This window comes from Chiloscyllium plagiosum, unplaced genomic scaffold, assembly GCF_037043375.1.
Source record: "Chiloscyllium plagiosum isolate Xiang-an unplaced genomic scaffold, Cpla_swu_hap1 HiC_scaffold_24, whole genome shotgun sequence".
In the NCBI taxonomy this organism is placed as follows: Eukaryota; Metazoa; Chordata; class Chondrichthyes; order Orectolobiformes; family Hemiscylliidae; genus Chiloscyllium; species Chiloscyllium plagiosum.
Window position 1 is genome coordinate 5,061,333 of NW_028270162.1, and position 14,656 is coordinate 5,075,988.

Sequence of the window (14,656 nt, forward strand, 5' to 3'; positions counted from 1 at the left end):
GACTGAATGGCCTACTTCTGCCCCTATGTCAGATGGTCTTATGATTAAATGCCCAGCACCCACTGCCCACCAACCCGTCATTGGGACAGGGGGAGTGGAGGGTACAAGATCTCTCTCTCTGCAGAGGCTGCTGGACCTGCTGAGGATTCCCAGCACTCTCTGGTTAGATTTCAATAACAACGGAAATTGGAATAAATACTTGAGGGGCAACTGTTTGGTGGGTCAAGGGGGATACCGAGTGGCTGGAATTGATCTCATTGAAAAGCTATTCCAAAGAGGAAGTGGGGAGGTGATGGTGTAATGGTATTATTGCTGTAATATATAACCCTGAGGCCCAGGTAATGTTCTGGGGACCCAGGTTTGAATCCCCTGTAGTTTGGATGGAGCAAGGTGGTGAAATTTGAATTCAATACAAAGCTGGAATTAAAGAGTCTAACAATGGCAATGAATCCATTGTTGATTGTCAGGAAAACCCATCTGGTTCATTCATGTCTTTTAGGGAAGGAAATTGTCATCCTTACCTGGTCTAACTACATGAGACTCCAGACCCACAGCAGTGGTGCTGACTCTGAACTGCCTTATGGGCAGTTAGGAATGGGCAATAAATGCTTGCCTCGCCAGTGATCCTGCTATCCCGTGAATGAATAAAGAGCTAGCACATACGAGACGGGCCGAATGGATTCTTTCTTTGGGCCAGCTGCGCGTGGTTAATCTGGTCTGCTGTGGAAATTTGTGTGCGTGTGTGTTTGCAGGGAAAGAGTTAAACAGTCAGGCTGCTGTGTTGACTTTGCTGCAGTTTCCGCTCATCAGCGACAGAGTGAGAGCAGGCTGGGCTTACACACAAAAAGCGCCTGCGCGTTTCCAGAAAAGCTAAGCTGCACAGACAGACAGAGGGAGAGGAAAATAACAAACAGGGTTCTTTGTCTCATCGTTGCGAGTGTTTCTCACCCAGAGAGAGCTCAGATACTGTGGGATCAGCTTACTGGCAGAGTGCACATCGACTTCAGTGGAAACGTGGCCCCTTTTTCTCCCCCAGTGTAGCAGAATACTTTACAACAGTAACCAGCGAGGAGTCTGTCTCTTTACCTCGGTATCTCAGCTGTCCTTTGTATACAAACAGTCTCCAGCTCGGGATTGCAGACACACATACACATATGTACATACTGCAGTCTACCATGGAGACAAAGAGGGCTCTGAGAAACGCCAGCCAACTCTGATCACTCAGGAGAAGCAGATCGACCCGTTATTACAAAAAAAAATGTACGAAAAGGCATCGGCGGAGACAGAGAAACAGCCCCTGGACATGGCAGGAGAGAGGGATGCTTTCTGGTCTGACTGCCCAGAGATCTGCCCTGCTCCATCCAATCCCTAATCGGAACCTCCCTGGCGTGGCTGAGAACTGGGAGAGAGGAATTCAGATAAACCAGAGCACCAAATAATTTCAGCAAATCAAAACAAAAGAAATATTGAGAGGAGAGGCGATGGAGAGTGTGGGGAAATTCGAATTCAACCGGCAGGATCTGATCGGGCATGGGGCTTTCGCTGTAGTTTTCAAAGGCCGTTACATCGAGGTAAATTTCAGTGGTCAGTGTCCCTCAGGGAGGGATACTGCGGGCCTTGGACACACTGTCCATCCGTGTTGGATCTTTCTGTTCCTTCTCGACTTGCCTTCTCGGTTTGCAGCAGATTTTCTGCACTTCCACTGGATGTCTGTCTAATATTTTCGAAAAGTGTCTGAATTTCGCCCGGTCGCATTATTGACTGAGCTTTTGGAGGACACTCTGTCTGCACCAGGCCGGGGCAAGTTAGGGCAAGTCTGCTTTCACATGGGCCTGAGGTTCTGCAGTGCTGCTGAGGCTAATTTTCCCCGGTCAGCTTTATACAGCAGGAGCTTCCAGCTCAATCTGTACAACAAAACAAAAACAGAAATTGCTGGGGTAACTCAGCAGGTCTGGCAGCATACATTAATATGAACAGTTCAGAAGAAGGTTACTCTGTCTCTCTGCACAGATGCTGCCAGATCTGCTGAGTTCCTCCAGCAATTTCTGCTTTTGTTTGTTTGAGATCTCCAGCAGTTCTTTGTTTTAGCTCGCCCTGTACGTGTCCACTCAATCCTCAATAAAAATTAACCTCACATATGCCATACTTGTTACCCGTCCCCAGGTGCACGGAAAAATGGGGAGGGTTCCATTTGTTTCCAATAGAAGAAATCGAACTGATTTCAGCAATTACAAACTTTATTTCAGAAACACGATTGGGAAGTTGCCATTAAATGTATCAACAAGAAAAACCTAGCAAAGTCACAAACCCTTCTGGGAAAAGAAATTAAAATATTGAAGGTAAGGACATCACTTCATTTGATGCTTCTTAATTTTTCGATTTTTAGCAATAATACAGTCAGTGCTACCATCTGGAATGCTGGTGGTGAAGTTTAGCCTATTAATCCTGTGGTTTTATGTTCTCTTTCAGGAACTGAAACATGACAATATTGTGGCGTTGTATGACTTTCAGGTATTTGCATGCTATTTTTGATAAAGTCAATGCCAAAGTTTCTTATTTTAGGCAAGTGTTTTTTTAAAAATAGAGAATGACCTAATTGTATTTGTAATTTAGTTTGAGGGTCAGATCCAGATAATTTACACTGCACTTATTCACAGTGATATAAGAGGGCTCTGGTGGTGCAATGGTAGTGTCTCTTGCTCTGTACCAAGGGATCAGGGTTCAAATCCCACCTGGTCGAGATTGTTATAACATCTTTGAAAGGTTAATCAGGAAAATATCTTCATGGTAATCTATGTATCACAAACAAGTAATATATAGACCTTTCTAACGATTGGATTAAATTGGTTTTCAATGGTTCATAAAGGGATGGAAGATTGCTGGAACAAATATTCCAATATGCCTCTGATGTGTTTGGGATTATTTGCACCCTGGAGTTTGGATTGATGGGACTATCCCCTCTGCCCCTGGTTTGATTGAGATATTTACCCTCTGTATTTGGATTGATGGAATTACCCCCTCTGCCCCTGGTTTGATTGAGATATTTACCCTCTGTATTTGGATTGATGGAATTACCCCCTCTGCCCCTGGTTTGATTGAGATATTTACCCTCTGTATTTGGATTGATGGAATTACCCCCTCTGCCCCTGGTTTGATTGAGATATTTACCCTCTGTATTTGGATTGATGGGATTACCCCCTCTGCCCATGGTTTGATTGAGATATTTACCCTATGTATTTGGATTGATGGAATTACCCCCTCTGCCCCTGGTTTCATTGGGATTATTTACCCCCGAGCTCTGGAATGCCTTTGTCGAAGAATCTTCTGGCTTGTGTTGTTTCGGGTTCGCGCATGCGCGGGTAGCCAACAGCTGATCGATTGTTGATATTTTTTCCAGGGCCCGGAGTTTCACTGCGCTTGCGCAAGGGGTTGACAACCTTTCGCAGAGGCTCCTGGGGAATGTAGTCCACTGCTCCTTCCACTACAATGGGGCCCGGTTCGCGCAGAACTACAACCCCCAGGGCAGCTGTGCGCGCCCGTGTAGCAACACGTAACATGGGCTGTTGCAAACAGAGCCGGGGTTGATTGGGCAAAGCAGGGTCTCCCTATGTGACAGTTTTGTAGGAAACATGACTAAGGTTACCCATTGCATGTACTGTACATGCTGGTACCAAAAATAACCAGAGCTGCACTTTTGCTTGAACTGCTTGTGACCTCCTGAACATTATATTAGTTCCTGGGACAAATGCAAAGAATAGAACTAGGGGCCCTGAATAAAAGACACTCCCTCATTAATCCAGAGGTTCAGGAGAACCCTCTTTTACTGGAAATTCCATGAGGAGTGGTCAAAGTGATTTAAGGGGAAGCTGGAAAAGGAAAATAGATGGATATGTAAACAGGAAAATAGTACATTTTTGTAGCACCTTTTGTGTCCTTGGATCATCTGAAACTGCTTTAAAGCTACTGAAATGGATGTAGGTTCGTTTTCAGACGTTTCATCACCATACTAGGTAACATCATGAGTGAGCCTCCGCATGAAGCACTGGTGGTATGGCCCACTTTCTATTTATGTGTTTAGGTGTTTTTTGGGTTGGTGATGTCATTTCCTGTGATGACATCATGTTAAGTTCTTTTTCTCAGGGGGTGGTAATTAGGATCAACAGAGGAACTACGAAGAGCAGAGGAAAATGACCTATACAGTTTATACAAAACGAACGGGGACTGAATGAGCACAGTCCACAGATTTCTCAGCAACAAACCCAAATAAGCAGATAAAACACGTCCAGCAACCCTAGCCACTCTCCCCTCAAAGGCATCTCAGAAATGACTGCCAGATTATTCAGACCTCTTGGCATCATGGTAGCCCACAAACCCACCAACACACGAAAACAGCAGCTAATGAACTTGAAGGACCCAATACAGACAACAAGCAAAACTAATGTCATTTACAAAATACCTTGCAATAACTGTAACAAATACTGCATTGGACAAACAGGAAAATAACTAGCCACCAGGATACATGAATATCAACTAGGCACAAATGACATGACCCTTTCTCACTAGTATCCTTACATACAGATGAGGAAGGACACCACTTTGACTGGGTCAACACATCCGTCCTAGGACAAGCCAAACAGAGACACGCACGCATGGCACTCCAACCTGAACTCTGTCAACGAACACATTGACTTGGATCCCATCTACCACGTCCTGAGAAAAAGAACAGGAAATGATGTCACCATTGGAAATGACATCAACCCAAGGAAACCTTAACACATAAATAGAAAATGGGCCATATCACCAGTGCTTCATCCGGAGGCTCATTGATGATGTTACCTAGTATGGTGACGAAATGTCATTCAGAACCTCAACCTGAGCTACAAATCTTCTCAAAACTCGCTACTGAAATAATTGGTGCCAGCATTGTTGTAACGAGGGAAAGGAAGCAGCCAGTTTATGCATAACAAGATCCCACACATAGCAATGTTATAATCATCAGATTGGACGCCTCACTGTACCAGAAAGAATCTCCCTTCTCTTTTGAATAGTTTTGGAATCCTTATGTCACCTGAAAGAGTAGAGAGGGTCTTGGTTTACTGTCTCATCTGAAAAGGAAGAATTTGCAGAGTATAGTGCTATGCTGCATGGACAAGTTGCGCTGAATTTTGTGTTGTAAATTTTATGCAAGTTGCGTCTTTCCGCTCTTTGTTGAGGATTGTACATAATACATTTCTTTTGTTTATCTGTGCAAAGTTTTAGCTGGGGTGATTTTTTCTGATTTAACAACTGCAGCCAAACATTCATAACGTTTGTGCCATTTGTCAAAATAAGCTGTGATTTTTACCGAATGACGCTCATGGAGATAATGACTCACTGAGACCAGAAGGCATTTCTTTCCACTTGTCACACATCAGGAGACTGTCCAACTCAATGTGCCTGTGCCAGCTATTTCTTAAATTATTCTTTCAGAGGATATGGACATTGCTGGCAAGCCTTGCATTTATTGCCCGTATCAAACAGTCCTGTAAAAGGTGGTGGTGAGCTGCCTTCCTGAATCCCTACAGTCCATATGCAATGTTAGATCCACAATGTTGTTAGCAAGAGATTTCCAGGATTTTGACCCAGTGACACTGAAGGAACTGCGATATATTTCCAATTCTGGATGATGTGCGGCAGGGGGTGGTGTTCCCATGTATCTGCTGTACTTGTCCTTTCGAAAAAAAGGTCTATCCAATTAGTCCCACTCCACCTGCAATTTATTATCCTTTCCAAGTCCTTACTCAATTATTTGGAAAGTACAAATTGAATATCTTTGCACGGCCATTTTAGGTGGCACAATTTACATCACAGCATTGATATGAAGGTCTCTGAAGGTTTTGGATTCTAGTCAGCTAGAGTCTCACAAAAAGCATCAGTACAGTTATTCACCATTGCGTATCTCTAGTTTATTATGCTTAATGGGAGCTTGTTACCTGTCTCAATTTTGCAGTTTTACCTCCTGGTTAAACCATCCCTGGCCTTGCATCTCCAAATCTCTGTAACTTTCTCCAGCCCTTTAAGCCTCTGAGATATCTGTGCTCCTCCGACTCTGGCCTCTTGTGCAGTTGATTTTAGCTACTCCACTACATCAGTCACAATCTGCCACCTCGGAGAAGGTGAGGACTGCAGATGCTGGCGATCAGAGTCGAGAGTGTGGTGCTGGAAAAGCACAGCAGGTCAGGCAACATCCAGGGAGCAGGAGAATCGCCATTTCGGGCATAAGCCCTTCATCAGGAATCTGCCACCTACACATTCACAGTATCACTGCTGAGATTAATGGGGTGGGAGCTGTGCAGAGTGCACCCTCAGACATTCAGTTTGCTTGAGATGCCATGTTCAATTGTCAGCACCATACTGTAATCTTTTATACTCACAACAAATTAGCTCAGGGAACGATCAGAAAGTTTTTGATTTGAAAATTTGAAATAAATGTTAGAATTTTACACTTGTGTCATTAATACTTTGCTCCACATCAGAGTATGTGGTGAATATAAGAATGCTCACTTTCCGACAGGTGCAAAATAAAAATGTAGGAGTTTAAAGTGTGACTTTGTAGAGGTCATTCAGTGATACAGCACAGAAACAGGCCCTTCAGCCCAACTTGTTCATGCCAACCAAGTGTCCTAAACTGAACCAGCTCCATTTCCCTGAGTCTGATCCATATCCTGAAGAAGGGCTAATGCCCGAAACGTCGATTCTCCTGTTCCCTACCTGCTGCCTGACCTGCTGCGCTTCTCCAGCAACACATTTCCATATCCATCTAAACCTTTTCTATCCATGTACCTGTCCACATGTCTTTTAAATGTTGTAATTGTACCTACCTGCCTCTACCACTTGCTCTGGCAGCTCGCTTATATACTCTCTGTGTGAAAAGGTTGGCCCTCAGGTCCCTTTTAAATCTTTCCTCTCTCACTTTAAACCAATGTCCTCTAGTTTTGGACACTCCTTCCCTGGGGAAAAGACCTTGGCTATTTACCTTATCTATCCCCTCATGATTTTATAAACCTCAATGAGGTCACCCCTCAGCTTCCTACACTCTGGTGAAAAATGACCCAACCCAGCCCTCTAACTCAAACCCTTGGTAACATCATTGTGGGGTTTGTTTGCATCCTTCCTACAGCAGGGTGATCAGAATTGTGTACTGAACTCCAAATGTGGCCTTACACATAACATGATATCCCAACTCCCGTACTCAAAGTTATGACCGATGAAAGCAAATTACTTCTTCAACACATCTACCTGTGACCCCACTCTGAAGAAACTGGGACACTCTAGATAGAAATTAAATGTTTCTGGTGCTTTAGTTTGTGTCGTTTTGGGGACTAAAATGTAAAAATAATGCACCATTGATCTAGTGCTTTGAACTTCACAGCACCATGATGAGACACAGATGCAGAGAGGCGATGGGTATGGGATTTAGTGTGTGCAGGGATACATGAGCTGTGGTGGATTACAGCTGATACTGGATGGAGGGGCGAAATCAGCGAACAGTGTTATAGAATTGTTGAGGATCTCAGTCAAATGTAACAGAATGTTCCACATTTCCACTGCACTCGGGCTACTCCTAAATCTCTGATTGGATTTATAATTGATGGTCTTCTGCAGGCAAGGTGATGGCCTATCACCAGACTATTAACCTAGAGACCGAGATGGTGGGGTTTGGATCCAATAAAAAGCTGGAATTAAGAGTCAAATATTGACCATGAAACTGTTGTCAGTTGCTTCACTAATGTCCTTTAGGGAAGGGAACTGCCATCCTTACCTGGTCTTGGGCCTACATGTGACTGCAGACCCACAGCAATGTGGTTGACTTTTACCTTAGCTGCCCTTGGGACAGTTAGGGATGAGCATGACTTGCCAACATTAAGAGCATTTAAATGGTCATTAGATAAAAAAATGGATGAAAATGGAATAATGTAGAATGGATGGGCTTCAGATTAGTTTCACAGGTCGACGCAACATTGTGGGCCGAAGGGCCTGTACTGCGCTGTAATGTTCTTAAGTACCAAGCATCATTGTATGAATGAATTAAAAAACATAATTTTGACTCTTTCAAGTGACAATACCTACTTGATCTCTTCTCCATCAAATCCCTCTGTAATCTTAAAACAAAGACTGTAAGACATAGGAGAAGAAATTAGGCCATTCAGCCCATCGAGTCTGCTCTACCATTCAATCATGGCTGATAAGTTTCTCAATCCCATTGTCCCACGTTCTCGTCATATCTCTGGATCCCTGTGGATTCAGGAAAGGAATTGCTTACAGCCATTATGCTTCTCTGAGAAGCCAGATGGAAGTAGAAGGTGGTGGGTTCATGGAGATTCAAAGCCCCCTCAATGCTGATCTTTACGTATCACATCAGTGAAAGATACAGTTTGAATGAAGTTGTCTCCCAGAGTGAGGACAGGCTCCCAGGACCCAAGTCTCACTAAAAGAAGGGATTTTATTTAAAAAGCAAAGAGTCATAGAGATGTACAGTATGGAAACAGACGCTTTGGTCCAACCTGTCCATGCCAACCAGATACTCTAAATTAATCTAGTCCCATTTGCCAGCACTTGGCCCGTATTCCTCCAAACCCTTCCTATTCATAAAACTAACCATACACCTTTTAAATGTTGCAGTTGTACCAGCCTCCACCACTTCCTTTGGCCGCTCATTCCATACACGTACCACCCTATGTGTGAAAACGTTGCCACTTAAGTCTCTCCTAAATTTTTCCCCTCTCACACTAAACATGTGCCCTCTAGTTCTGGATTCCCCCAACCCGGGCAAAAGACCTTGTCTATTCACCTTAACCATGTCCCTCATGATTTTATAAACTTATATAAGGTCACCCCTCAGCCTCTGACACTCCAGGTAAAACAACCCCAGCTTATTCAGCCTCTCCCTATAGGTCAAACTCTCCAGCCCTGGCAACATGTTTCCTCTTTCATTGTGACAGTTTTGTTTTAGTCCCAGGTCCCAAATGGAATCTGGGTTTCAAATTAAAAAATAACAGTCAGAGAATGTGAACTGAGAGTGTGATCACAACGTGGGGGACCTGGCAGGGCCCTTTGTTCCTGTAGAGAAGAAAAGGCTGAAGAGTGTCCTGATAGAGATCATTAACATTCTGAAAGAGTTAGTACAAACATAGGAAATAGCAGCTGGAGTAGACCATTCGGCCCCTTGAGCCTGCTCCACCATTCAATAAGATCATGGTTGATCTGTTTCTGATGCCACATTCCCATCTCTGCCGAATAACCTTAGATTCCCCTGGCTAATGAGAATCTGGGGTAAATGTTGATGTTTCCCCTTTGTGGGGGAGGACAGAATCGGGGCCATGGGAATGAGAGGGGCATGAGTAACAGGGATTTTAGGACAAACCTTTCAGAAAGCCCTGAGGGTGGGGAAACAGTGAGGCCTGCTCCCCACCCCCCTACCCAGAGGAGAGGGGTTGGGATGGGGGGTGGTGTGGGATGAGCTGTGTTGTACAGTTGCCTTTAAGGAGCAAGCTGGATAAATATTGAGGGAGAAGATAACAGGTGGAGATGATCACAGGGTGAGAGGGTGAAGAGTAAGGGGAGGCCTGTGCAGAGTGGAAACAGCAACAACGAGCAGTTGGAGTTTCCTTGGTAAGTTTCTTGCAGAAGTCAAAAATTACAAACGCCCAATATCACTGTTGAATTTAATGGAGTGGGAACTGTGCAGTGTGCAGTCTGATGTCTTTATTTGGTTCCATGTCAGTGTTTACATACATATACTGTTTAGTGAAGGGATGACCATCACAGAATTGTTAGAGCACAGAAAGAGGTCATTAATCCCATCATGTTCACATCATCTCTCTCTCTCTCTCTCTCTCTCTCCATGAGCAATTGACTGAGTGCCGTTCATCTGCTTCCCCACCATTATTCCTGAGCGTTGTTCCTTTCCCAGTAACAGTCTAACTGCCTTGGAGTTCATTGAATGAACCTGCCTCCAGTACATTCTCTGGCAGTGGCGTTCTCAATCTTAACTACTCATAGCATGGCATAGAAAATAGGAGCAAGTGGTAGGCCATTTGGCCCATCAAACCCTATCCACCATTCAGCATAATCATGGCTGATCCTCCATCTCAACACCATTCTCCCATTCACTCCCTATTGTGGGACTGTGTCCCCACAAACCCTCGTCCACATATTTGCCCAATCATTCAGCTTATCTAAAATGCCCCGAAGCCCCTTTAAACCTTCATCACCTCTCACACTTTCAGCTAGTTGGAACAAAGAACAGCAGAGAACAATACAGCACAGGGACAGGCCCTTCGGCCCTCCAAACCTGTGCTGCCACATTTTTGCATAGTTTTGTATTGTCAGTGATATTACATTCAATTGCATCATCCAAGTCGTTGATATATATTATGAATAGCTGGAGCCTAAGCACAGAACCCTATGATACTGGTCACCATCTTCCACTGAAAAGGACCCACTCATTCCTGTTCTGTTTCCTGTCTATTAGCCATTCTCAGTCCATGCTTATGCCCAAAATGTCAACTCTCCTGTTGCAGCCTGACCTGTTGTGCTTTTCCAGCATCGCGCTTTTCAACTCTAATTTTTCAGCACCTGCAGTCCTCACGTTTTCCCAATACAGGTATATTACCCCCAATCTCATGTGCTTGGATTTTATGAATTAACCTCTTCTGTGAAAAGTTAGCCATAACTTTCTGAAAATTCACATACACCACAAACACTGGCTGTCCCTCATGAGTCATGAGGCCTATGGCACAGACACATCCTCAATAAATTCCAGTGGATCTGTCAAACATGATTTCCATTTTATAAATCCATGTTGACTTTGTGTAATACTGTTGATATTTTTTAAATGTAATATTATCACATGCTTTATAATAGATGACAGCACCGGCCTTATGACTGATATCGGGCTAAGGGGTCTGTAATTTTCTGGTTTCTATCTCCCTCCTTTTTTAGACAGTGGGGTTACACTTGCTGCCCCAAATCTGCAGAACTCTGGAAGACAGCAACTAACACATGCATTATTCCCACTCCCACCTCCTTTTCTGCCCAATGATGTGGATTTTCAGGTCCTGGGCATTTGTCAGTTTTCAGCCATGTTGGTTTCTCCATCACTACCTTTTAACAAGCACTAATTTCCTTCAATTCTTCTGCACAAAAGACCTTTATTTGATTGGCATTTCTGGCCAGTTCTTTTCTGTCTTCTTCCTTGAAGACGGAACAAAGCTAGTTATTTAACTGCTCTGTCATTTCTTTGTTCTCTATTATCGATTCTCCTGACTCAGACAGTGAGGGATCTACATTTGACTTTAATAATCTTTTTTCATTTTGCATACACATGGAAGCTCTTCCAGTCTGCTTTTGTGTTCCTTGCAGTACTGCCAATGTGGTTTGCCCATCAATATGTAGATTGAAATGACCTACACTTTCTGCTGCACTCCTATTGTTTGCATCTTTTGGCCATTTTTTTCTCTGTCTGGATCCCTCATGAAGTTGTGTACCTCTGTCCGATCTGCTGTCAGCTATCTGTCACCCAAGGAAAATGGTGCTGAATTCTCCAATCTATAACTTGTTAAAGCTCCAAGTAAAATTAGAATTTGCTACCTGTTTAGTTAAATTTCTGTGCTGTGAATTAAATTCTATCTTCAGGTAAGGAACGTGGGAATAGGAGTAGACCCCATTTAGCTGCTCAAGCTTGTTCTACTACTCAGAACATGGCTGATCTGTGGCCTAGCTCCATATACCTGCCTTTGGCCCATATCCCTTCACTGAACAAAGATGTATCTATCTTAGATTTAAAATGATCCAGCATCCACTGCAGTTTGTGGAAGAGAATTCCAAACCTCTCCCACCCTTTGTGTGTCGAAGTGCTTCCTAACATCTCTCCTGAACGCTCTGGCCCTCATTCTCAGACTGTGCCCTTAGTTCTCGAAGCCCTAACCAGTGGAAATAGTTTCTCTTTATCTGACCCTGTCTTTTCTGGTTAATATCTTGAAGATTTCAGTCAGATCACCCCTTAACCTTCTAGATTCTAGGACTGGTTTGTATAATCTCTCCTCATAACTTAACTCCTGAAGTATCCTAGAATTTCAATTACTGCCATACTGTCAGAGGGTCAGTGCTGAGGGAGTGCCATTATGTTAGAGGGTCAGTGCTGAGGCAGCGCCACACTGTCGGAGTGTCAGTGCTGAGGGAGTGCCACACTGTCGGAGGGTCAGTGCTGAGGGAGTGCCACACTGTCGGAGGGTCAGTGCTGAGGGAGTGCCACACTGTCGGAGGGTCAGTGCTGAGGGAGTGCTGCACTGTCGGAGGGTCAGTGCTGAGGGAGTGCCACACTGTTGGACGGTCAGTGCCAAGGGAGTACAGCACTGTCAGAGTGTCAGTGCTGAGGGAATGCAGCACTGTCGGAGGTTCGGTACTGACAGAACACCGCACTGTCGGAGGGTCAGCGCTGAGGGAACATCGCACTGTTGAAGGGTCTGTACTGAGGGAGTGCCACACTGTCGGAGGGTCAGTGCTGAGGGAGTGCCGCACTGTCGGAGGGTCAGTGCTGAGGGAGTGCCGCACTGTTGTGTCGATGTAAAATAAATCCCTTCAAATCATTCAAAGGAGAGCAGGACTGTATCCACTAATGTCCTGGATACAAGTTGTCTCTTACCTACATTATTAAAACAGATTATTAATTGTGTTAATGGTGCTTTGTTGCATTCAAGTTGGCTTTCACTTCTCCTAGTTTACAACCGGAAATGCACTCCGAAAGTAATTCATTGGTTGTGGACAGTTTTCATTAATTATCAAATTCTTTCACATCTTTAAGATAAGTGTTTTTGTGGTGCAGTGGCAGTGGTCCTACGTCTGGACCTGGAGGCCTGGCCTCAAGGCCCAAATATTTGGGAGATGTGTCACAGCAATGGATTAGGGCTAATATTAATATCGAAGGTAGATTTAGATTGTCTTTAACCAAACCAGTATCTGTCCTTATCAGAGCCTTGTGCTTAGGGCCGGGTTCATGCTCTGTTCCTGGTTTCTTAGTGTCACATTCCAGTGTGTGGAAACTGTCTCATAAAGCACTGGCCATTCACTGTTTCTCAGTCTTTATTGCTCTAAGGAGCTGAGTATGATGGATACACTCCCTCTTCAGCAGCCAGCAGTATTCAGCCAAGTGTCAGTTGTGCGATAGCATGTGGAATCAAACCTTTCACCATGATCTATGCCGACATGACGGATTGAACAGCCTGTTTCTGTGTTGCACTGTTCTGTTCTCTATGGTTTGCAGTTGCTCACCTCCGATGCAATATCTAAGTGTGATTTAAATTGGAAAAATTACCTGTACTGAGACGAAAGGAGCTGCCCCTCGCAAATGTTTCCTAAATCTTCACTTGTCAGGGCAGTCACTCCAACATTGACACTGCCGATGTCGTTTAAACACACCCCCTCAGCGTGAACCTGTGTTTCCTGCTCACTCCATCAGTACCTTCATTTCAAATTCTCATCCCTCCGACCTGCATCTCCCCCTGCAATACTGCTCCACCGACCCTCTAAGCCTGTTGAGTCCCAGACCACTCTCAGACCTCTCTATTTCTCCATCTCTGGCTCGTTCTGAACATTGGCCTTTGCCCTTCCTCCAGCAATCCAGGAATTCCCTCGCTAAGCTTCTTTGCCTTTACTGTCTCTTGTCCTTTACAGTGCTCCTTCACACCTACAAATGCCACCACCTCGCCCCCAACGTGCCCCAACCCAACCACCCCAACCCCCAGCCGAAAGGGTGCAGCTCCAACAACACTCAAAGCTCGACACCATCCAGGCCAAAGCAGCCCCCGCTGGATTGGCAGCATATTCACAAACATCCACTCCCTCCACCAGATTCCCTTATCCAGCTCCATATTAAATTGAGTTTAAAAACCGAAAGAACTGTGGATGCTGTAAATTAGACACAAAACCAGAAATTGCTGGAAAAGCTCAGCAGATCTGGCAGCATCTGTGGAGAAAAATCAGAGTTAATGTTTCAGGTCCAGTGACCCTTCCTCAGAATTAGAAAGAAAGTTCTGAGGAAAGGTCACTGGACCCGAAACATTAACTCTGATTTCACTTCACAGACACTGCAGATCTACTGAACTTTTCCAGCAATTTCTGGTTTTGTTTCCAATTAAATTGAGTTTGATTTGTTTCTTTTTGTGAAGCAAGACTTTAACAAAGTAAAAGCAGATAGGCATTGTTTGTGTTTCGTTCCTTTGGTTTTGTAAAAGCTCAAGAGCCCCATGTAGCTCCCTGTGAGATCATGGCTCACTATCTTGGCAATTTATCCATTTCACAAAATTGTAACCCATCCACTGTCAACTCCTCAAACTAAAAGTAGGTTATAAACAAAGTCTTAGCTGCATTTGGAATGGAAAGCTTCTTTCTTTACTTCTAAACTTATTCTAAGGAACCTATTCTAAGCAGACTTCAAATGACCTGGATTTCCTGTAGCTCTGAATGTGTCCTTTAAGCTGTTCTAATACAGATAAGCTTAAGCTGTGATTATACTTGCCATCTTTGTGTCTCCCTCTATTGTGACTTACAATTGCTCTTGTATTCTGTGTAATAATTTGCTACGTACATGATGGAACATGGTCCATCTACATGCAGA

The 14,656-nt window shown here is 44.2% G+C and overlaps 1 protein-coding gene across 4 annotated transcripts in view; it reads left to right on the plus strand.

The window, feature by feature from the left end:
* Positions 1–859: 859 nt before the first annotated feature.
* The window catches only part of ulk1b (unc-51 like autophagy activating kinase 1), a 99,334-nt gene continuing 85,537 nt past the window's right edge, over positions 860–14,656 (plus strand). The window contains exons 1-3 of one of the 4 annotated variants that reach the window (XM_087999861.1): positions 860–1,571; positions 2,247–2,339; positions 2,470–2,511. In XM_087999861.1, coding sequence (XP_087855987.1) covers positions 1,482–1,571; positions 2,247–2,339; positions 2,470–2,511 — 225 coding nt within the window. In that variant the 5' untranslated portion in view covers positions 860–1,481. The remainder of the gene's footprint in view (positions 1,572–2,246; positions 2,340–2,469; positions 2,512–14,656) is intronic. The other 3 variants (XM_087999860.1, XM_087999859.1, XM_087999862.1) reach the window with 3 other exon arrangements.